General features: G+C 51.4%; 12 protein-coding genes across 12 annotated transcripts; 4 read left to right on the top strand and 8 right to left on the bottom strand.

The window, feature by feature from the left end:
• Positions 1-693: 693 nt before the first annotated feature.
• On the top strand, positions 694-873 carry PG994_000719 (uncharacterized protein; the record flags this gene model as incomplete). Its single annotated transcript, XM_066852128.1, has 1 exon — positions 694-873. The coding sequence occupies one exon, from the start codon at positions 694-696 to the stop codon at positions 871-873; it is 180 nt and encodes a 59-aa protein (XP_066722760.1).
• A 353-nt stretch (positions 874-1,226) lies between these two features.
• Positions 1,227-2,236, bottom strand: PG994_000718 (uncharacterized protein; the record flags this gene model as incomplete). The annotated part of the gene is made up of 2 exons (XM_066852127.1): positions 1,227-1,782; positions 1,869-2,236. The coding sequence occupies 2 exons, from the start codon at positions 2,234-2,236 to the stop codon at positions 1,227-1,229; spliced, it is 924 nt and encodes a 307-aa protein (XP_066722759.1).
• A 601-nt stretch (positions 2,237-2,837) lies between these two features.
• On the bottom strand, positions 2,838-3,698 carry PG994_000717 (uncharacterized protein; the record flags this gene model as incomplete). Its single annotated transcript, XM_066852126.1, has 1 exon — positions 2,838-3,698. The coding sequence occupies one exon, from the start codon at positions 3,696-3,698 to the stop codon at positions 2,838-2,840; it is 861 nt and encodes a 286-aa protein (XP_066722758.1).
• Positions 3,699-3,949: 251 nt separating this feature from the next.
• On the bottom strand, positions 3,950-5,020 carry PG994_000716 (nucleotide-diphospho-sugar transferase; the record flags this gene model as incomplete). The annotated part of the gene is made up of 1 exon (XM_066852125.1): positions 3,950-5,020. One exon carries the CDS (start codon positions 5,018-5,020, stop codon positions 3,950-3,952), a length of 1,071 nt encoding a protein of 356 aa, XP_066722757.1.
• Positions 5,021-5,577: 557 nt separating this feature from the next.
• Positions 5,578-7,494, top strand: PG994_000715 (HET-domain-containing protein; the record flags this gene model as incomplete). The annotated part of the gene is made up of 1 exon (XM_066852124.1): positions 5,578-7,494. The coding sequence occupies one exon, from the start codon at positions 5,578-5,580 to the stop codon at positions 7,492-7,494; it is 1,917 nt and encodes a 638-aa protein (XP_066722756.1).
• A 697-nt stretch (positions 7,495-8,191) lies between these two features.
• Positions 8,192-8,505, top strand: PG994_000714 (uncharacterized protein; the record flags this gene model as incomplete). Its single annotated transcript, XM_066852123.1, has 2 exons — positions 8,192-8,259; positions 8,352-8,505. The coding sequence occupies 2 exons, from the start codon at positions 8,192-8,194 to the stop codon at positions 8,503-8,505; spliced, it is 222 nt and encodes a 73-aa protein (XP_066722755.1).
• Positions 8,506-8,735: 230 nt separating this feature from the next.
• On the bottom strand, positions 8,736-10,711 carry PG994_000713 (uncharacterized protein; the record flags this gene model as incomplete). Its single annotated transcript, XM_066852122.1, has 5 exons — positions 8,736-8,780; positions 8,849-9,242; positions 9,310-9,676; positions 9,717-10,424; positions 10,495-10,711. The coding sequence occupies 5 exons, from the start codon at positions 10,709-10,711 to the stop codon at positions 8,736-8,738; spliced, it is 1,731 nt and encodes a 576-aa protein (XP_066722754.1).
• A 1,553-nt stretch (positions 10,712-12,264) lies between these two features.
• PG994_000712 (uncharacterized protein) lies at positions 12,265-12,723 on the bottom strand (the record flags this gene model as incomplete). Its single annotated transcript, XM_066852121.1, has 2 exons — positions 12,265-12,603; positions 12,658-12,723. The coding sequence occupies 2 exons, from the start codon at positions 12,721-12,723 to the stop codon at positions 12,265-12,267; spliced, it is 405 nt and encodes a 134-aa protein (XP_066722753.1).
• A 143-nt stretch (positions 12,724-12,866) lies between these two features.
• PG994_000711 (P-loop containing nucleoside triphosphate hydrolase protein) lies at positions 12,867-14,724 on the bottom strand (the record flags this gene model as incomplete). The annotated part of the gene is made up of 5 exons (XM_066852120.1): positions 12,867-13,295; positions 13,355-13,763; positions 13,820-13,841; positions 14,371-14,561; positions 14,618-14,724. The coding sequence occupies 5 exons, from the start codon at positions 14,722-14,724 to the stop codon at positions 12,867-12,869; spliced, it is 1,158 nt and encodes a 385-aa protein (XP_066722752.1).
• Positions 14,725-14,756: 32 nt separating this feature from the next.
• Positions 14,757-16,027, bottom strand: PG994_000710 (uncharacterized protein; the record flags this gene model as incomplete). The annotated part of the gene is made up of 3 exons (XM_066852119.1): positions 14,757-15,329; positions 15,431-15,679; positions 15,899-16,027. The coding sequence occupies 3 exons, from the start codon at positions 16,025-16,027 to the stop codon at positions 14,757-14,759; spliced, it is 951 nt and encodes a 316-aa protein (XP_066722751.1).
• Positions 16,028-17,530: 1,503 nt separating this feature from the next.
• On the top strand, positions 17,531-18,114 carry PG994_000709 (uncharacterized protein; the record flags this gene model as incomplete). Its single annotated transcript, XM_066852118.1, has 2 exons — positions 17,531-17,793; positions 17,823-18,114. 2 exons carry the CDS (start codon positions 17,531-17,533, stop codon positions 18,112-18,114), a joined length of 555 nt encoding a protein of 184 aa, XP_066722750.1.
• Positions 18,115-18,726: 612 nt separating this feature from the next.
• On the bottom strand, positions 18,727-19,538 carry PG994_000708 (uncharacterized protein; the record flags this gene model as incomplete). Its single annotated transcript, XM_066852117.1, has 2 exons — positions 18,727-19,145; positions 19,325-19,538. The coding sequence occupies 2 exons, from the start codon at positions 19,536-19,538 to the stop codon at positions 18,727-18,729; spliced, it is 633 nt and encodes a 210-aa protein (XP_066722749.1).
• Between the last annotated feature and the right edge of the window lie 38 nt (positions 19,539-19,576).

Here is a 19,576-nt window from a genome sequence, read left to right as displayed (position 1 = left end):
AATAAGAGGAACAAACATAAGTCGCCTCGGGAAGGCTTGAAAGACTCGTTGCCGCTGCTGGAGCCAGCATTCATGGTTACCCGGATGTTCTTCCTCGTGCAGGAGACCCCTATGCAGGACTTAGGATAAAAACTCGAACTGGTTTTAATTCAATTAAAAATGCTATCCTACTCGGCTCCTAAGGGATCACCGGGCTTAGCACTCGGGACCCTGTGGTATCCAAATTTGTAGCTGGCGGAGGGAGATAATATTGGTGAGAGCTGAAGTAGGGGTTGCGAGTATGAGATGGTACTAGAGTGGTGGAAGTGCCAGAACGAGAGAAAGCAAAACGTATGAGCTAAATGTAACCATTCGGGTTGTTTGCAGTCGCAAAATCGAGACTGTGTCCAGGTTACCTCGAATTGCTCATGTGATCTTTCGCCGTTTAAGTCTTGCATGGCATCAAAGGAGCCCGCCGCTGAAACTCTGTAACGCGGGATGACAGGCTGAATCATCAGCACATAGAACCGGACAAGATTAGGATCGACATTACACAATGGTCTCGAATAACGGGATCTCGGCCATCTCCCTGTATGCTTCGAGCCGTGGAGAAAGATAAGCCTGGCCTTGATAACCCATTCCGTATATGAGCATTGGTCCGGCATACTAGTCTACACCTGCATCTAGAAGACACCATGGACAAGATCCGCACAGATGCCGGCATCGTCGCACTGGTCATCGACGAGGAGCGCACACGATGTTTCCAATCCTCCTAAGACGACATTCACGAAGGCCGAGCTGGGCATGGCCTTCCTCGAGGATGCTTCGACCCAGGAGTGGAACACATCTGGAGTATTCATCTGGCGGAATAATTGGATTCAGGAGCTGGGATGAAGAAGGGAAGATGTAGGGAGGGACCATAGCAGATGTCGCAATACTGGATCTTACTAGCCGCTGTCGTTCTATAGTTAATTAGCGACAAGACTGGCCCTTGCCGAACAGTGCAAAGCTTGCCCATTATAGACAAGAGCACTACCCTTTATTATAACATATGTAGCGGACACGATGAGCAGTATATTAAAATTCAGGTTACATGATATATGAGAGGATGACATGCTGCAATGACAGATTATGATAAGAGAAATCCATGATTGGTCTCCTGTGTTGGGATACATCGTAAAGCTGCTGCAGCAGATGGCGACCTGTTCCTGGCACGTGGGGCTGCGTGTGGTGTGATGAAGCACCGGCTACAACTTGCTATCCTTCCACACCGGCTTCCGCTTCTCATTAAAGCTCCTGACGCCCTCGATCATGTTCTTACCACTCTCAATCCGCCCATACCACCCCTTGATCAGCATATCCGTGCCCATCTCGGGCCCCACGCCCTCCCATCCGAGCTTCAACCCCTCGCGACTGACGATGACCGCATCGGGACTATTCCCCGCAATCTTCGCCGCCCACTCCAACGCCTTCGCCACGACGTCCGCCCCCTCGAACACGACCTCGTTGACGAGCCCCCACTCCCGCATCTCGGCCGCCGTGTACGACTTGCCGCTCAGCGCCATCTCCGACGCGCGCTGCCGCCCCACGCTGCGCCCGAGCCGCGGCAGCGCGCCCGCGAGCGCGATGACGCCGATGGTCACCTCGGGCAGCGCGAAGCGCGCCGAAGCCGACGCGATCACCATGTCGCAGTTGATGGCCATCTCCATGCCGCCGCCGAAGCAGATGCCGTTGGCCGCGGCCAGGATCGGCTTGGCGCCGCCGCGGTTGCTCATGCCGCCGAAGCCGCCGCGGGCATGCGGGCTATGGGGTGCATGGACGCGTCTTCTTCGTTGGGCTGTTGATGCTGCTGCTGCTGCGGGGCGGTGGTGCTTGCTGCAGCACCCGACGCCGTGATGGCGGCTTGCGACGGGGCGCCACTGGGCGAATTGCCGGTGGCGGGTTCCGCGGCGGATTGGCCAGTGGTGGTGGTGCGCGTGTTGATCGCGTTCCACTCCTTCAGATCAGCACCGGCGCAAAAGGCGCGGCCGGTTCCCGTGATGACGGCGCAGCGCAGCGTGGGCTCGGCGTCGTACCAGTCCCAGAGCCGCTCCAGTGCGAAGTGCTGCGGGCGCGGGATGCAGTTGAGCTGCTTGGGGCGGTTCAGGGTCACCAGCAGGACGTGCGGGGCGGGGAAGGAAACCAACGTGTCCGGCACTGGTGGCGGCGGCGAGGCAAGACCGGCGGGAAGCGCTGTTGCGCTTTTGGGGGAAGACATGTTTGCTAGCTGGACTAATCGCTGAAACACGGGAACCAAGTAAGCGAGTAAATAATTGTCGAGAAAAAGGAAGTGCAGAGGCTCGCTGGAGGTTAGGGCGCGCGGCGCGTAAGCAGGCAATTGTCCGGCGGATTTAGCGCTGAGGGGACCGAGCCTTTAAAACGGGCAGGGACAATGCTATGAACATATGATCTGATGTAGCAAACTTCGGTATGAAAGTATTAGATATCAACGTCAATCTCCAATTCCATCCGACGACCTAATACGATGGATTGAAGGGAGAGTTGCAGGATGACGTTACAATGTTACGACGGGAATTGAACCTCGGCTCCCCAACCGTCCGCCCCCGCTAACTACCCCGGACCCAACTAAAACCAACAGCGTACTCGGAAACCTTCAGGGGTAATTCCCGACGAACCAACACCAACATCAGGAGGGTTTGTACAAACACAGAGAGATTGCAGTTCAGGCAGAATCTGCTCGACGACAATTAAGGTGCATAACAAACATTTATGTTAATTATCGGTACCTTACATCCGTTGTAATTGACTCTGGACTGCTCTCACTCAGTACTTGATTTGCCAAGCTTACAGCAGCAACGCTAGTCGGCTGCGGTTGTACTCGACAGAAGGCGTCTGTTCTCCAACGGTGGCCACCTCGTGCCGAGCGACATAAGCCACAAAATTATAAGCTGGAGTATGAGAGGCAGTTTAGCTTCTTGTAAAAGCCTCTCGATTTGCTCCGAGTTTGCAGGAGGGTTGGTGGTGTGATCTTGCGGCGCCGCCGTGTCGAGCTCTTGTGCCGATTGGCTGTCTGCCGCGTCGGTACTGACTCCCAGGGACTCTTTGCTGTCATCTCTTATTGAATCCGGCAGCCCACTTCGGTCTGGTCGAAGTGGTTGTCGTTGTCTAGATGTTTGTTGGAATATTGATCTGGTTGAGGGTTGTCCTAGGGATAGCACTGCCATTGCTCCGGCCCGCAGCTCTTCCACCTGTGGGTGTGTCAGTAGATTCGTGATGTATGGCTGCTCAATCTCCTTGTCCAAGGCATCCACCGTCTCTTCTTCAATTGTTGTCTCTTCAGTCTTTGCGCTGATTTGGTAAAGGGGCTTTGGGCCGGTCTGCGTCCCAGGTACCCACGGGACCTGTTTCATATTGGCTAGAACCATCTGGTCTGGTATAGATCTCGCAAGCTCGTCTAATGGGGTTTGGTATGCGATCTCCTCCCACCAAAGTTCACCATCGTCGTAGCAGTTTGCGGCTCGGCCGGGAACTTGAACCGCTTGAACCTCCGCTTGACCTTGTGTTTCAGATCCGACATTGTGCTTGCCCTTCAAATGGCCGTTCACTTCAACCTGCATGAAAAACGGTTGTCCGTCGTGCTCAAAGCCGAACGCGGTGTGGAATGTCTTTGCGTGGTCGGACTGCCGCTCCAGCTGGTTTTCGTTGATGCCCCACTTCATAGTCGTGGGCCACCCGCGGTGGTTTGGCAACGGCTGGCTCGGTAAGTAAACAAGATAGAGTTTAATATTACGATAAATGCTGTGTATGGAGATAGCTAAGATGACCTGCAGTCCATGACGTCCGATCTGGGCGCATCGTATACTTCAAACCAGGCAACCACTGTACCGTGCATTTCCCTCGCTGTCAGACAAGGTGAAGTAACAATATTGAAAACCAGTGACTTCGAACAAAGTGCTGAGTCTATTCCAAGTCAACCTTGCGTGATGGGCACTCGATTGTTTGCAAACCCTTGGACATCGCTACCAATAGCCTTGACGTCGGGGTCCGTCTCCTTCAGCCAGCCATCAACGACACCTGCGGGGGGTGCAACTCCTTTCCGTACAAGCTGAAGGACGGTTGTTTCTGCACATCTTTCGGCTTCCCATTTATTATAGGCATCCCACCACCACTGATGCGTGACTCCGTCCCGGCCCTTATAACCCGCCACCCCATCAGGCCCGACCCGCTTCGTCCACGGCTTATCGACGATGTAGTGAAGACTGAGGACAGCATCGTCCCGCCAGATGTTGCCATGATTATAGCGCATGGTCTTTAGCGCATTGTAGCGCCATCCTATAGCACGCCACTTTTCCTTGAAGAAGTGTGCCAGGAAATCCTGGTCCGGGAACATGAACGATGACAGAAGCGGAGTGGTATTGAAGTAAGACATCATGTCGGTCCACATATCTTCTGTAGGGCTGAAGACGAACATACCCCCGTTCAAGATTTGGTGGGTCCTTGGCCCGTCAGGTGATGGCTGGGTAGGCTCATCGATTGCGGCTGGGTGGGACACACAGGTGTACGCACAGTTCTCTGGACACCAGTCATCTGGTGCCCAGGGGGCTTTGCCTCGGTTACAGACACATGAGTGGTTAGCGATGATCCAGTCGCGTGGGAATTGGTTCCGCAAGTGGAATACCGACTCGATGCGGCCAAATACGGCCATATCAGCATCGAGGAAGCAGACCGTGTCGAATTCGAACAGCTCGAAGGCTCGCAGTTTTGTCCAAGTGTCCCTAAACCGTTCAGCGATCAATGTGATCTGGCTGCCCTTTGGTGGTAGTAGGTCTTGACACAACTTAGGTATCAAGTTTTGCTTAGGCGCTTCGAGCTTGAGTGCTTTTACACCCGCATCCGACAGGCTCGAGGTGTAGAGAACAACCAAGGGGGATTGGTTGCCATGACGCCGAAGGGTATCAGCCAGAATCACGACGCCGGGAAGGTAGCTAGCGCGTGTGATCAAGGTGACGTAAGCATTCCGCTCGGAAGGTGGTGTTGACATCCTTGAACAGGCGACAAGAGGCGTGAACTAAGAAAATTTGCAGGCCCCGTCATGAGGGAAAACCGAGTTCCCTATATTGAATGCCTTTTGATTAATAACCAGTGCAGCATCCGTCCTGGCTCGACCATTAATAAGCGTTGTAATATCAAACATGAAACTGCATAATATTAAAAGCCTTCCCTACATGATGACGTTTACATGTCGAATACCTGCTGCTGCAAACGAAGTGGCTTGCATTTATCGTTTTAGGTGGCCAATGATAAAGGGACACAATAGCGGCTGGGCTGCATTTATAAAAGTATCTTCGCTCGGTTTCCGACATTAGCTATTCTTTTGCCCAATGAAAATCGCTTAGTAGCCACTCAGCTGCTGCCAAGAAAGTGGCTTGCATCTCGACACTATCCTATCTACAGCCTGCAGCAGGCTGTAGGGGCTGAGTTATCTAAATCCACTGCCTGAGTGGGAAGAGCAGCCAGGGGCTGACTGGAGGAAACGCATTCTTGGAGATTTGCGGATCACTGATTACAACTTCAACTCAATGTCTCCTCATTGCTCAAATGCCTCCTTACTGCTACAAGCCGCTTAGTTTAAATGAGCGCAGTATCCGACTTGTCAGAATCACACCAGCAAGCCATGTTGAGGATGCCATAGTCTTATTGATTGACCACTCGGTCTTGGACTCCGAAAACCTTCCATCTTATGAGACGATTTCATACGTGTGGGGCTCCGAAGATATCCAGAAGACAGTCTACATTGATCACGAAAATGGCGCAACGCTATCTATCGCCCAAAATCTCAACGAGGCTCTCCGATACATTCGGGACGGCAGGGTGGAGCGAGTTATGTGGATAGATGCCATCTGTATTGACCAGGAAAATCTGAAAGAAAGAGGAAAGCAAGTGGCATTTATGCATGAGATCTATCAGCACGGTACCAGCATGGTCCTTTGGATGGGATCCGAAGCCGATGATAGTCATCAGGCCATGCATGACCTGGATTGGCTTGGCTCCAAGATCCGACTCAATCCGGATAGGTCTCTCTCTGCTGCTGCCGGCAGCAGTGACGAGCTTTGCGAATTATCTGACCCGTCTAAGCAACTGCCCTTGGACCCTAGCCAGGTGACGAATATCTATCACTTTCTTTGTCGTCCGTGGTTTGATCGGGTTTGGATTCGACAAGAGATCTATATGTCCGCACCCAAGGTCGTCGTGAAGTGTGGCGAGGCAGAGATCAGTTGGAAGCATTGTCGAATTGCTCTGATTGCACTGTTCGACAAAACCATCTCTGGGAAACTACGCGATCGCCTTGACAAACTTGATGGCATAATCGAGCAGATACGAATCGACCGCCAGCCAATTGGGACAGTGAAACTGTGTTATTTGCGTTTCTTTCTCGGAAACTCCCAATGCAAGGACCCCCGTGACCGTGTCTACGGGGTTCGAGAGCTTCTGCAAGAAACTCGGAAGGGGCTAGAGATCATCCCAGACTACACAGTCCCTACCCACACAGCCTACAAGAGGGTAGTTTCGCAATACTTGCGACTTTTTGGAAACATTGATGTCCTCACGCAGTGTGAGCTCCACGATGAATCGCCAAAGCCCACATGGGTACCAGACTGGTCATTAAAGTCGCAATGGGGGGCGTTGTGGCAGCCGGCACTGGCCTCCTCTCAGCTAGCATCGATCATCCAGTTTCCCGATGGAGATGTTATACGCGTGGCAGGTGTTCCGGTGGCAACTGTGGATAGCACTGTGCCCACTGGTCTTACAAGCGGTATGGCCTTCAACGATATCAAGGAAAGGATCCAAGCACACGTGTCTAAAGATATCAATGATGGATACCCAGACAGGACGCGGTTGGAGGAGATTTACTCGACAACCATCTTGACCGGGCGGGTGGCAGAAACGTACTACCCGCCAAGCGCGTTGCTCTTGCCCGAGAAAAGAAACCAGGAGCTTCTGGAATACTTGACCTATAATGACAATATATCTGATTTCAATGGGACTCGCTTATTTGCAGGGAAAAGTGCCGGTGTGGGCGAAGGACGGGTGTTCTTCAAAGCCACCGGGGGGGTTATAGGTATAGCGCCTATGACAATACAGCCGGGGGATCAGGTCTGCGTCCTACTAGGATGCGCATACCTCATGGTGCTACGTCCAACAGCGGATGGTCAATTCTTAATGGTCAGCAGCTGCTACATGCATGGTGCTAACTACGGCGAAGCTGTCTTGGGCGAGCTGCCTGAGGGTATTAGAGTAGTGAGGCATTGGGAGCGTCGACTTGGGTGGCATTGGGCATTTTCCAACAAGTCGACAGGAGTCACGGACTTATTAGATCCTCGGCTAGGCTGCATCCTGACAGATTCGAGCAAATTCAGGCTCCAGCTACAGGAAGATAAGACGGCAAAGATACGAATTGACTTGGCAGTTTTGCAGCAGTATAACAAGAAGATACGATTGTTTGATTTAGTCTGAGTTAAGAATAGGTCTGGGCTGGATGACCCTGATTAATATGGGAAACTCAAAGAAAATCCCATCGGACGTCTTGTTTTGGGTGTAATTAATAAATGAAGTATTGCTAATACCCGAGTATCCGGAAACTCCGCCCGCTCAACTCTAATCAGGGGCTAAAGTGAGTTCAGTCGAAGCCGCGACAAGTCACTCATCTCATGTTCTCTCACGGGCTCTCCCCACAAGATGTGACCAGACACGTGGCTTCCAAACTTAATAACAACGACCGTTTTGTTTTTGATGCGACTCACCTCAATCACACTACAAGGAACACGCTTACGACCGTCAACCTGCTGAGCGGTGAAGGAAGCGTTCTTGTGTTTCTTCTCGTTCGCCCATGGGGCACCTGAATCCCAACTTCGCGGTAGCATGAGGCGTTGCAACATATCGATGATATATACGCCTTAGGATTGGACCCGGCTCGGTCATGTTATATTGCTATCTGCTAAGACCGGTGGCTGTTGATGGGCTCCTCTCGAACAACAGCGGGAAACATAACAAGCTAGAGAGAAACACGATATAGAAGTATGTATAGATAGAACCGATGCCAAGAGATTCTCGAAGCATCTTGACTCGATATCCTCAAAACAGTCTAGTTCAACCCAAAGCTCCAGCTAATTACATAGAACGTTCTAATTATTCCCCTCGTTCTTCTCCCAAAATGGTAGCCACCGACCAAGCCCTCCACTGCTTCATAGGAACCTGGGGCTTCATCAACGCCACCCTAACGTAAGTCTATATCCATTCATCATCGTCCCTTTAGTCCTTCCATCAAACATCCAAAAGGGCAATGCCACTAAGTACAATACAACGACGTAAAGCAACACAACCACCGCCACACTGCCGAGCTGCGTGGACTTCAACCTAACCAACCAGTTCGAGTTCTTCGACGACTGCAATGTCCGTGTGTTGCGGACCTCCTTTGGAGACCTGATGCAAACTGTCTTCTTCAACCGTCTACCAGCCCACTCATAATGATATGGTTGAACAGATTAGGGGCAGTAGAGAATATTAAATTGGTAATTATGAGGATGTGGTAGGCAAGATGCTGAAGAGTCATTTATGCTTCTCGATGGACTATGGCTGCGTTTGCAAAATGCAGGCAATGGTCTGATACATAATGATAATTAACTTTATACTAATGTTCTAATGGATATGCCATGAAAGGTTCTACGCATCAATCATCTCTAATCTTGCTATGGGCTTCAGTGAAGACTTGCGCCCGCCAGCTTGACAAGCTCAGGGAAAATCTGGTTCACAGTTCAGTTAGTATACGCGAGTCTTTGATACGCTAGTCGTCAATGAAGTAAGTACTTACCGGTGTTCCAAAGCCCGTCACTGGGTCCCAACCCTTCTGAGCCGGGAATCCCTCGGTGTCGCAGCCGTGCGCGCTGCCCGAGACGATGTCGGTCACTCCCTTGTGGCCGACGGAGTAGATCCAGGGGTTCAGGAAGCCCATGGGCGGCAGACCGGATGCGATGCGGGCGTCGTTGAGCAGGGAGATGATTCCACCCGTCAGCGGGCAGCTGGCACTGGTGCCACTGATGGTTCCCTCGGTGCCGTTGTAGAAGTAGGCGAAGTACATGCCCTGGGCGGAGATGTCGGGGTATCCGCGACCCTTCTTGTTGTAAAGGCCGTCGAACGTGCCATTCAAACTCTTGACATAGGCATCGGTCACCTGCTTCTGGTACTTCGGCGCCTCAAAGTAGTTGCTGAAGCCACCACCAGAAGTGTAAGCACCGTAATGGTGACCGTTCCGGTCAAAAGGAGGGGCGGTACGCCACAACCTCAGGCTGGAACTTCATCGTGGCGCCGATGGTGGTGACGTAGGGGCAGCTGGAGGGGAAGCCCGGGAGGAACTGGGTGGTGTTCTTGCCATCGTTAGACATGCACACGCCGCCGTCTGGACCGACACCGTCGTCGCCACTCGAGAAGAGGATGGACGTGCCGCGCACGCCGGCTCGGGCGAATTCTTGGCACACGCGGTTGGCGTACGAGCGGGGGACGGTTTGCTCGTCGTCACTATACGAGGTGGAGATGACTTGCGGGATGATGGGCTGCGACAGCAAGTAGTCGAGCCATACCAGGTAGGGCTCGTTGGTGTTGTCTGGGGCCATGGACGAGGGAATGAAAGGCGGGCTGCCTCCTGTCGAATAGCTCTCAAATCGGGGTCCCATAGCTGATACCAGCGATGGCTTGGACATCCAAGTTGGCTTCTTTGTCAGTGCCATCCGCAAGTTCCTCTGGGCTGATGGGACCGTCCCCAGGGCCATTCGCGATAGTGTATTGCTTGAAGTCCTTGGCGCTAGAAACCGCTCCAGGGCGGTATTTGGCGAGGAACAGCTCCGCGTCAGAACGGATGGGATGCTCTCCGAGGTAGTTGGTGAAGCCGACTTTGTTGACTCCAGCGGCGCGTGTCTTGTAGCCCTTGGTTCCGTACAGGGTCTCGAAGCATTCGGGGGTCACGGAGCTGATGTTGCAGACCTTGCTTATCGTCGAGTTGCTTGGCGGGGTGTAGGCGGGGGGAATCCAGCCAGCATCCAGGACGTGGTCGAATCTCTCGGCGCGGGCGCGGAAGAAAGAGGTGGTGGGCTGGATGGTGTCGATGTGGTCATGCAAATGCGCAGGGAGCGACCACTTCGATGTTCGCGCCACACGCGACCCGTCGGCATGTTCGTACGTGTGGTACTTGGTGTCGAGAAGACTCTCAATCTTCTCGACGGGAAGAGTCACACTAATCCAATCCTTCGCAGTGCTATAGCCGGCAGGAGCTACACCATTGTCTTGGAGCCATTCGTGGACGAGATCCAGTGCCTCGTCGCTGGGCTTGACAAGGTCCTTGACGTCTTGCTGGGAGAGGTGCTGGCCGTAGCGCGCATGGGCCGGGTCAGACACTACAATTGCCGGTTAGCGTTGGACGGACATTCCTGTGTGACCACAACTGCCGCAGTTAGTCCAACTTACCTTCGTACAAGTGCCGTTCCAACTCTTCGAAGTTGCCCTGCTTCAGGCCAATTTGCAGATTCATGACCCGATCGGCCGAGGCACGCTCGACTCGCTTCCATCCGCGGGGTGCGAAGTGAGTCTCTTTGACCTGGTACGGGGTACGAGCCTTGATGGGCGAAGCGACCACCGCACTCGGGGCGAGAAGCGCCAAGAACGCAACGGCAAAGCGACCCATATTTGCTGCAGAAGACCGAGGACTTGGGTAGACAGACAGTGGCCAAGGAAAGCTTGTATTGCGTCCCGGGACCTGACCTGGGATAGCTTATATATGCGATGGCGGGACAGGGGGCAATCGAGCGAGCAAGGAACACGATTACCCGGGCGACAGAAGCAAAGGTGCAGAAGCCGATCAGGCCGTGTTTGCCTGATGATGATCAGCGGAAGGCTGCATTGTGCCATTGGCCAGTCAGATTGCCCTCCGCCAGCAACGACCGACTCTATTCGCCAACTTGTCGTTTTTAGGCAGGTGGCATCAGTTTTGGGAAGGTATTAAACAATGGACGACTCATATGTGCAAATCCGCCCTGGTCCTAGTTGGGCTATGGCCGGTGTTGATTGGGCCTAGGTTACAGGGCTACGAAGCTTATCATGCGTGCCCTCTTCTTATTCCCCATGCATGTCGCATGCGGTGCGGGGAACTATTTCCATAGCGGCGGTCAGATCATGCCGGCTGCGGCCTAGCATTCAGGCACTGGTAATTGCAAGTGAGCGACGGATTTCTCGGGAGGTTTCGTACGACCGTAAGCGGGGTCGATGCCAATTAATATACATCGCTGACGGAAAAATGAGCCCATTCATCGTTGTCGGCTATCTAGAAGCCTCCAGCGTACTTTGCAGGGTTGGGTGGGTCTCGGCTGTACGGTGTGTGTGTGCAGGTGTGCAGCCGCGATAACGTAAATCCCGCTCATCATTCATCAGTCATTACCAACTCCAATGACCAGCACGTCTGCGCTGCCTACTTCCTGCTGGCGTGGTTCAGTGGTTGCGTCTCAATTTGTATCGTGCAACCCGAACACTTCGCCGAACGAGGCATTATGGGGCTTTTGGGACGTACCTTGCACCACTGCTTGCTTATGTGACGCCATCAGCCCCCCGGCAAACCAAATGCAGTGCTCCGAGCCCGGCGGCCCCAAACATTATCAACATGGCCTTGGATCGGCAATTGAGGACCGTATCAAAACAACAAAACGAGTTGAGCACTGTCGGACCGATATCTTCGGCAATTGAAGGGCTAAATACTTCACCTTTGACATTAGTTCGGTTCTGTGCTTTCCAGAGACAACATGTTTCAAGTAGGTTACCGTATTACGATAATACAGCTTAATGCTTCTTCCTCAGGCTGGACGTAGCAACACCGCAAGAGACACATTTGAAACTATGTTATCATGTCTTTTCGTCTATATTCGTATCTGCAGAATGGTTTCATGAATGCCATGATTTGGCTAATGTGAGCTAAGTGCGCATCAAATATGCTCTAATCCTCGAAAGTGTTTTGCAATCTCCATCTTCATGAGTGCACCCATGAGTCTTCTGTCAATCATCGAGGCAAGCCCGAAGAATATTAGACTCAGCTGCGCACCAAAGCCTTTCTCGATTGCAAACAACCTGGGATTGCCCATTTTGAGTAATGTCCCGTCCCCGTGTTGCACAATCCTACAACTTCAGCATCCTGCCCCTAACGTGAGCATTGCCAACGCGTGAAGAAGCACCCATCGACACGTGCGTCGGCTAGTCATCATCATAGTCAGCCTCCAGGACGTGGTTGCCATTCTCGTCCGTTGTGAATCTCCCGAGCAGACCGATCATCTCCATGGCGGAGAGGCCCTTGCTGCACTGCACAGCCTGCTCAATCTTCAAGGGCTTCTCAAGCTGTTTGTTATGCAGCCTTTCGTCGATGGAGTTGCGGACCAGAATTCTCTGGAGATAGGTTTCTTTTTCCTGGCCGATGCGGTATACTCGGCCAAAGGCCTGCTGTTCGATCGACTCGTTCCACCAAGGGTCGATGAGGATAACCCGGTTGGCACAGGTAAGATTCAAGCCGGCGCCACCGCACTTCAGTGATATAATCTGTTGGTTATTTCAGCATAGGGATGCTAATAACATAGAGTCAGTTCATCTTACCATGATCTTCACGTTCTTTATCTTATAGAACGTATCTTTTGCGGCCGTCTTCGCCTTGTCTGACATTTCGCCGAAGAAATAGACGAAATTGAAACCCTCAGCTTGCAACATTCTACCAAGGACTTGACCCTCCTGTAACCACTAAACAAATATGATGATCTTGTCATCCGGTGCATCTCTCTGCCACTTGAGCGCCGTGTGCTTTACTGTCACAGTCTTGGCACTGGGGACCATAGGTTTGGGTATCTGGCATCCAGGGCGTCGAGGAATGAGGACGTTGACCGTTTTGAGCGCGGTTGGATATCGAGATAGTCGTTGCCCAGGTTCTTGCCATCCATACCCTGTTCGACAGGCTCTTGACGAGCTTTCACGCGCTGTTCTGTTTCTTTGTCGTCATTGAGGACCTTGATCTGATGCTTCGTCAGGCCCGCAGCCCTAAAAGTAGCCACCTTTTCTTCGGAGAATTGCGATAAATTGTCTCGCTCATCTTCATCCCTTGGAGCTGATTCTTGACCTCGTGCAGGACGCCAGTCCCGTAGCGCAGCATCATATATTGGGCACGTAGCCATGCGTCGTCCTTTTTTCTTGGCTTCGCTATCCAGGTAATTGATGCAGGATAGGCAGAATGTGTGATCACACTACAAGTTGTAGTTAGTAGGTCACTTGTAGTATACCTGACACCAATCCTTGTACTTACCCTGTTCGCTTGTGGGTTTATGAGATAGTACCTGCAAAACTTACAGAAGTCATCGTTCATGGCATCCGATGCAGTTTTCAGCTGCTCCTTTATATCGAAGTGGCCGCCGAACCGGCTGGTACTGAATTTTTCGCTGACTTGCATAGCCTCTTTGTGGAACAGCTTCAGCTGTTTGTAAACGGGTCTCTTCTGTAGTCCAACCTTGTCCAACTCGGACCCCATCAACGCAATTTGTCGCTGATTCAGGTTATTTTTGATAGCCCTCTCGAGAAGAAAAGGGTGGGTGATGGCCTGGCGAAGTCTTAAGATCAAGGTAAAGTCACTATTACCCAGTTGAGGATGTTTGCCTTCGCTGCGAAGCTTTGCCATCTTGGCGTTCATGTGGACACGAAAATCGTTTTCAACGCATCTATCATTAGTTAATAAGACTGTGCAAGGACAGTGGAGTTATAAAATCAAGCGTACCTGTAAATGACTCGCTCTTCGTCTGTAAGATCTATCTATTTGACCTCCGAGTGCGACTTCTTTGCTTTCCAAAGTGGTTGGCCAAGAATTGTGTCCGCCGTGGTCCTAGGTACATGGTATACTTAGTCATCGTTGAGTGTCAAAACAACGGATGGTAATTACCAACCTGCGGATCATAATTTCTTCAACTATCGCGTTGAGCCGGTTCATGTTATCGGGCTATTAGGGTTGGTTAGCTGTCGGTTCACGTTTTCAGTGTATACATACTTCTTACATCTTCGAGGTTACCCAGCATTCGTCGGAAGTCCCTCAAGGAACTTGCTCAAGCCACGTGCAGGAACATGCGGTAGGGCCAAATCTCTGTTCAGGTTAGCAAGGGACAAGCCATCAACAGAAAGATTGGACCATACCTTCTGGTGTATTCTGAATCGGCGTGCCCGTCAATGCCCATCTGTGCTTCGCCTTCACCTCACGGCAGACGAGCGATGCTTGCGTATTGTGTTAGCAATCCTATGGTGTTATTGAATTCCTGGCTCGTCGATATTACTTACTCTGAGACATGCGGTTCTTGATTGCATGGGCTTCATCCAATACAACTCTCCAGAATTCCCTCTTGAACAAGACACCAAGATGCTCGTCAAGAAGCTCTTGTCGTCGCGCGGCTGTACACTCCACCGACTGCATTTCCTCTTGTACTGCCTTTGGCATATACGACCCCAAAAGCTCTTGGTAGGTCACCAAACTTTCACCAGGAGTTAGTAGAGCATCGGGCAATTGTAGCCGTGTGGTCAAACTTACATGATAGAATTGGTACTCAAGTTGTCTTGATTCTCGCCCTTCGTTCTCTTGAATTGGGTATAGGTGAAATGTGGCCCTGTTTGGAGATGCTTCTCAATCTCAGACATCCACTGCGAAACCACACTCGACGGTGCAACGATCAATGTCGTCTTTGGATCATTTGGTCCGGGCGGGTTGTGGGGACGCAGTCAAAGGTTTGGATGGTCTTGCCTAAGCCCATCTCATCAGCATTAATGCCACCTCGATCTTGCCCAAACTCTCGGCTGAGCATTCTGGACACATTGATGACCTGGTGGGCAAGCAGTCGTGTATTGAGGCCCTTGACGATGAATTTGGCTAAAGCCCAATTGGCATTATCGGGTTTGCAATTGTATAACCCGAATGGTCGAGAAGAATGTTCAAGCTGTCTCACATCCTGGTTGAGCGACTTTGCATCCCCATGTTTGGAGGCATTGGTGATGGTTTCTCTTAATTGTTGGTCTTTTGTCGTTGCAGACACCTCTCCAGCTTCAGGGAGATCCTGCAGAGCCGCACGAGCTTCAAACATCTGGTCGGTTCTCTGAGTTCTGAATGTGCGTTTGTGCCCCTTGTCGGCCGGTTTCAGAGCCCTACGTCGCTTTTGCGACGTATTCGCAGGCAACGGAATATGGTATAGCCTGTTTCGCTCCCTCGCTATCTTGTCCTTTTCGCTCTCGAATTTCTTTTCCCACCACTCTCTTGCAGTTCTAGGGATTGCATGATGCGTTTTAGGTTGTGGCTCGACTTCTCAGGTGAAACTGCGACCGAAAGAACTTCTTTCCTGGTGCCCTTGACCTGTGTGCTGGATTGTATCTGTTGTATTTGGGCTCTGATGTCCTTCATGCGTTCGTTGAGCTGCTGAAGTCTCATCTTTTCCACCACAGTGCCTGCCCTATTGCGCAACTGAGTTTCCAATCTATCTCTCTTGATTGTGTAATCTCGCAGATCCTCGGTGAGATACTCAAGCTCATCGGTTTTCTGGGCGTCTTCGTCTTGCTCAGGAACTTCGAAGGAAGTTGCGTTCGATCCACTTTGAGGCTCGATCTGTCCATTGTGGTTCGCTTGAACTTCAATTGGAGCCGCAGACTCATCCTCATTGTCACTGACCAGTATTGGGTCGCCAATCTCATCGCCATCGTTTTGAGTGCCATGAGAGTCTTCTTGTTAGATGGGATCCTCTAGCTCTTCTACAAACTTGATGGGCTGGTTGAGGCCTTCGCTTGTATCAGGCTCTGGCTTTACCTGAGCCTGATCTGGCTTTACCTGAGCCTGATCTGGCTCAGGAAAGGCAGGCTGAGGAACGAATAGGCTTTCATCTTCTTGCTTGACATCCTTCATGTCAACCGAAGCTGAACTTTGGTGCCCCGTTTCCGGACTGTCATCCTCGAGCATGGTGAGATCGACTTAGTCACCTCATCAGGCATCCGAGGATCTGGACAATCCTTGAACGGATTTTCGCCCCAGATTTCCATGTTGGCTTCCAATGTCTGCTTGATATGTTGGATTCTTTTGGAATTGTTGGAGATTTCTCTTCAGAAGCCGGGGCTGAACCTGCGCTGTCAGGTACGAATGTGGCTACCTTGGAAGCAGGCTTTGTGGTCTCGGCTCACAGTATCATCACCTACTCGCCTTCACTCCAGTCAGTCAGAGCCAACAGAGGATTTATGATGGTGGTAAGGATCGTAGGGGAGTGGTCTGGCCGCGGGAGCCGGGTCAGTCGACCAGGCCAGGGCAGGGTAGTATGAAAATGAAGTGGTCTTTTTTTTGGGTTGCAAGGATGGGTGCGGGTTTTAATATAAGGGAAAGCTGGAAATCAGGATTGTTAGAACCACCAAGTTTGTCCAAGTAAGGCTCGCTTGAGGGTGGGTAGTTTGTGCTTTGGTATTGGTTTGTGTCGAGGGTCCCGAGTGCTGCTTCCAAGAATACTTACCGGCACGATCTCACGAGCCTGGTTTGGCGGTCTTGAGGACAATCACCACTGATATTCCATATAGATTGGAACAGATCAGTTCAATGGGGAAAGAAAGGATGAGTAAGGAAGATGATTCACAAAACAATCCATCCAAATATTGCGGGTGGGAGACTAGGTTGATAGGATTTTGAGGTTGCCCCGGTCAACCCTCTGATGTGAGTAGTTGGTTGCATTCACATCCACCAGGTTGAGAGGAACTTAATGAAAGAAGGTAGGCGCAGCTCAGAACCATGGGAATCGAGAGATTTTTTGTCTGAAGTCGAATAAACGAAGGGTGGCGTCTCTTACTGATAATAGTCGCTCATATATCGTCGTATATACGTTCATACGATATCAACTCAGTAGCACAATATTAGGGAATGTGCCATGAATTAGACTTGGGTGAGGTCTGAAGCAGGATGCGGGTTAGAAGCTGTGATTTTGTGTTGGTTGTTCGGATTGTGGCTGCCATACCTCTACTCCTGCTGCTGATTGTGATGTGCGGATGAAAGACTCACATATCAAGTCACCATGGAAGTATTGCAAGAGCACTTTTACCACAGTTCCAATGTTAAGGCTGATGTGGGCTTTCCTTCCTTTAACACAATCAGAAAGTGATGAAGATGTGTTGGGACCACGTTGTTTCAATTTGTACTTCTACTTATTCTTCTTTCTAGCTAGTAACTCCTCCTGAACCAAAATCTGGTATACTGCCCTGAATGATGCCCCTATGGTGTTGATTATGTAGCCGAAGTTAAATAAATAACAAGAACATGGTAAACCACCCTCAAGCCATATGAAACACATCCAAGCAGCCCAGAGTTGCGTGCCAGCCGTCGTGTCCACCATCGACATCAGCATATCCATTTTTCCCCACTCGTCGATAGCTTCACAAGTATAGACGCTTCTTCTTGAGGTCTCCTACGTGTCCATCCTGGGCAATGATGGTCTGGCCCACTTGCTCCGATGCCCTTACGTCTCCGATCTTCAACCTCACCTCCCTCAGCAGCCTCAGCCTTTCGTATTCATCCAGGCTCGAGCCGCCTTCTAGCATCAGCATCCCGTCGTTGAGCGTCAGTGCCGAGAGAAAGTCCGTACAGTCGGGCGCCAGCCGGAAGAAACTCAGAACGGCCGAGGCCAAGGCCGCCAAGAGCAACAGGATACTCGACATACAGAGAGCCGCTGCCCACCCATCGTCACAGTGGAGGTATTCCTGCTAATTCGTGGTCATGACAGGGCTACTCCTAAGGATATAATCGGCCTGGTTACCCCGCGCGTGGGAACTGGCATTGAAGCTGCCAGCAGCATTGAAGAACTGGTTGTCCACGTTCCAGTAGGCGTTGATGACCTGGGCCAGCCGGCGTCCCAGTCTTTCAGCACTGATACCTGTGAGATCGATTTGGCCCGCCCCGTTTTCGCCCATGATACTGTAGGGGTTCTGGGATGGGTCGAACAGATAAGCTTCAAGGGCGCCAGTCCATGGCGTGCCGAGGTGCTCTTGGGGAAAGGCTTCTCGAAAATTTTCTAAGAGCCATGTTAGGAGGTAAAATTGGTCTTGGTTGGAGAGGTATCTTGGAGGCATGGTTGTTGAGCGAAGGTTTGTAATGTTGCAAGACAAAACTGTACATGACACGTTCAGTTCGACAGGCTTTTGGACAAGAAAGGCCTCCAATCGCACAGTTGTATTCATTAGACTCCAGTCCCTGGTGCTGTAAGCGTATGAATAGTCCAAGGAGTTGTCCATAAGCCTGTCGGTTGTGGCCTCGGAGGTAATTGGAATTCCTGGAGTTGATATGTTGGCAAAGCTCAACGGATCAGTCGCATTCCATATTATGGATCGGTTTAAGGACTCTGGGACAGCAAATTTCCATAGCCCGCTAATTCCAGTGTAGTTGAGCAATAGGTTCGAGATGTTATACACGTGTGCACTCCGCAGTAATGGCCTCATCGAGTTGGCTCCCCTGAGTGTTGCGTTCTCGAGCTCCCAATACCAGGATTCCATGGTGAAAGTCATGTTGCCATGGTCAGGTGGTAGCGAGAAAGGAATCCCTATGAGTGACGAGTATTGTAAGTCGGGTTGCCAAGTGACATCTTTCCAGTCACTGCCAATATCGTCTAATAAGGGAATCTTGATGTTCCCCTAAGTGTCCTGGGAGGCTTGCCCAGTCTTTGCAAAGGATAAGAATGCAGCCAAGAACATTGAATTATGGCCTTCTTTCAGCCCGCCCGTAGAAGTAGCTGAGTCAAAAGTTGCCATTGGGTAAGAATATCGTGCCGGAAGGCCCGGATGATTGTTCGCAGTTCTTGTTTGCAATAAGATGAACCGTAGTGATGCCTGACTGCCCAGGGGGAGAAAGCCCACAGTATGGCGAGTACAAGTGGCAGCCAGTGCCCAAGCCGGATATGCAATGGAGCAGTAAGTGTACCACCAAGGCTCAGGCTTCGACTCAGATGCGCAAGACTGATGCAATCGATTCCTTTCTCCATCCGTGATGAGAGAATGCTTTGAACTGTTCTTCCAACGACCAGGGCAAAGCAGTAGAGAAACCCAATGGCAACCTATTCGAGTCTGTCAGCAGCATATAAGACACCAATGCCCAAAGCCAAAGTCAGGGACAAACTTGCAATTTGAGCAGCACTTAGTAATGTCTCCTCTCGCGGGCCTATCTCTTTGTCTTTGGAAATAATTCCAATGATCGCAAAGACAAGAAACGCAAGTGAAACCAGGACACACACACAATCCACCAGTAGTCCCTTGATGAACGCCGAAGAGAAAATCAGAGGTTCGGCATCGTGGTGTTTGGTGGCTTGGATGTCCTCGCCGCTGTCTGTGTCGTCTGGAGTATCGCCAAAGCAAACCGGTCGTGCATTAGCCGCGGGTTTCGAAGGCACTTGCGGGTGCCCTTCGTCCGCACTTGGACCAGCGGTTGAGCCAGTCCCATGCGGCGGCATGATCGGAACGAGAGAAGTGAGTCTTTTGGATGAGGATT

The sequence above is a fragment of the Apiospora phragmitis genome (genome assembly GCF_038363925.1).
Source record: "Apiospora phragmitis strain CBS 135458 chromosome Unknown utg000001l:1.0-2902119.0:1.0-2906034.0, whole genome shotgun sequence".
Lineage (NCBI taxonomy): Eukaryota > Fungi > Ascomycota > Sordariomycetes > Amphisphaeriales > Apiosporaceae > Apiospora > Apiospora phragmitis.
Note: the sequence above shows the minus strand (reverse complement) of the source record. Positions and strands in the feature narration are given on the sequence as shown.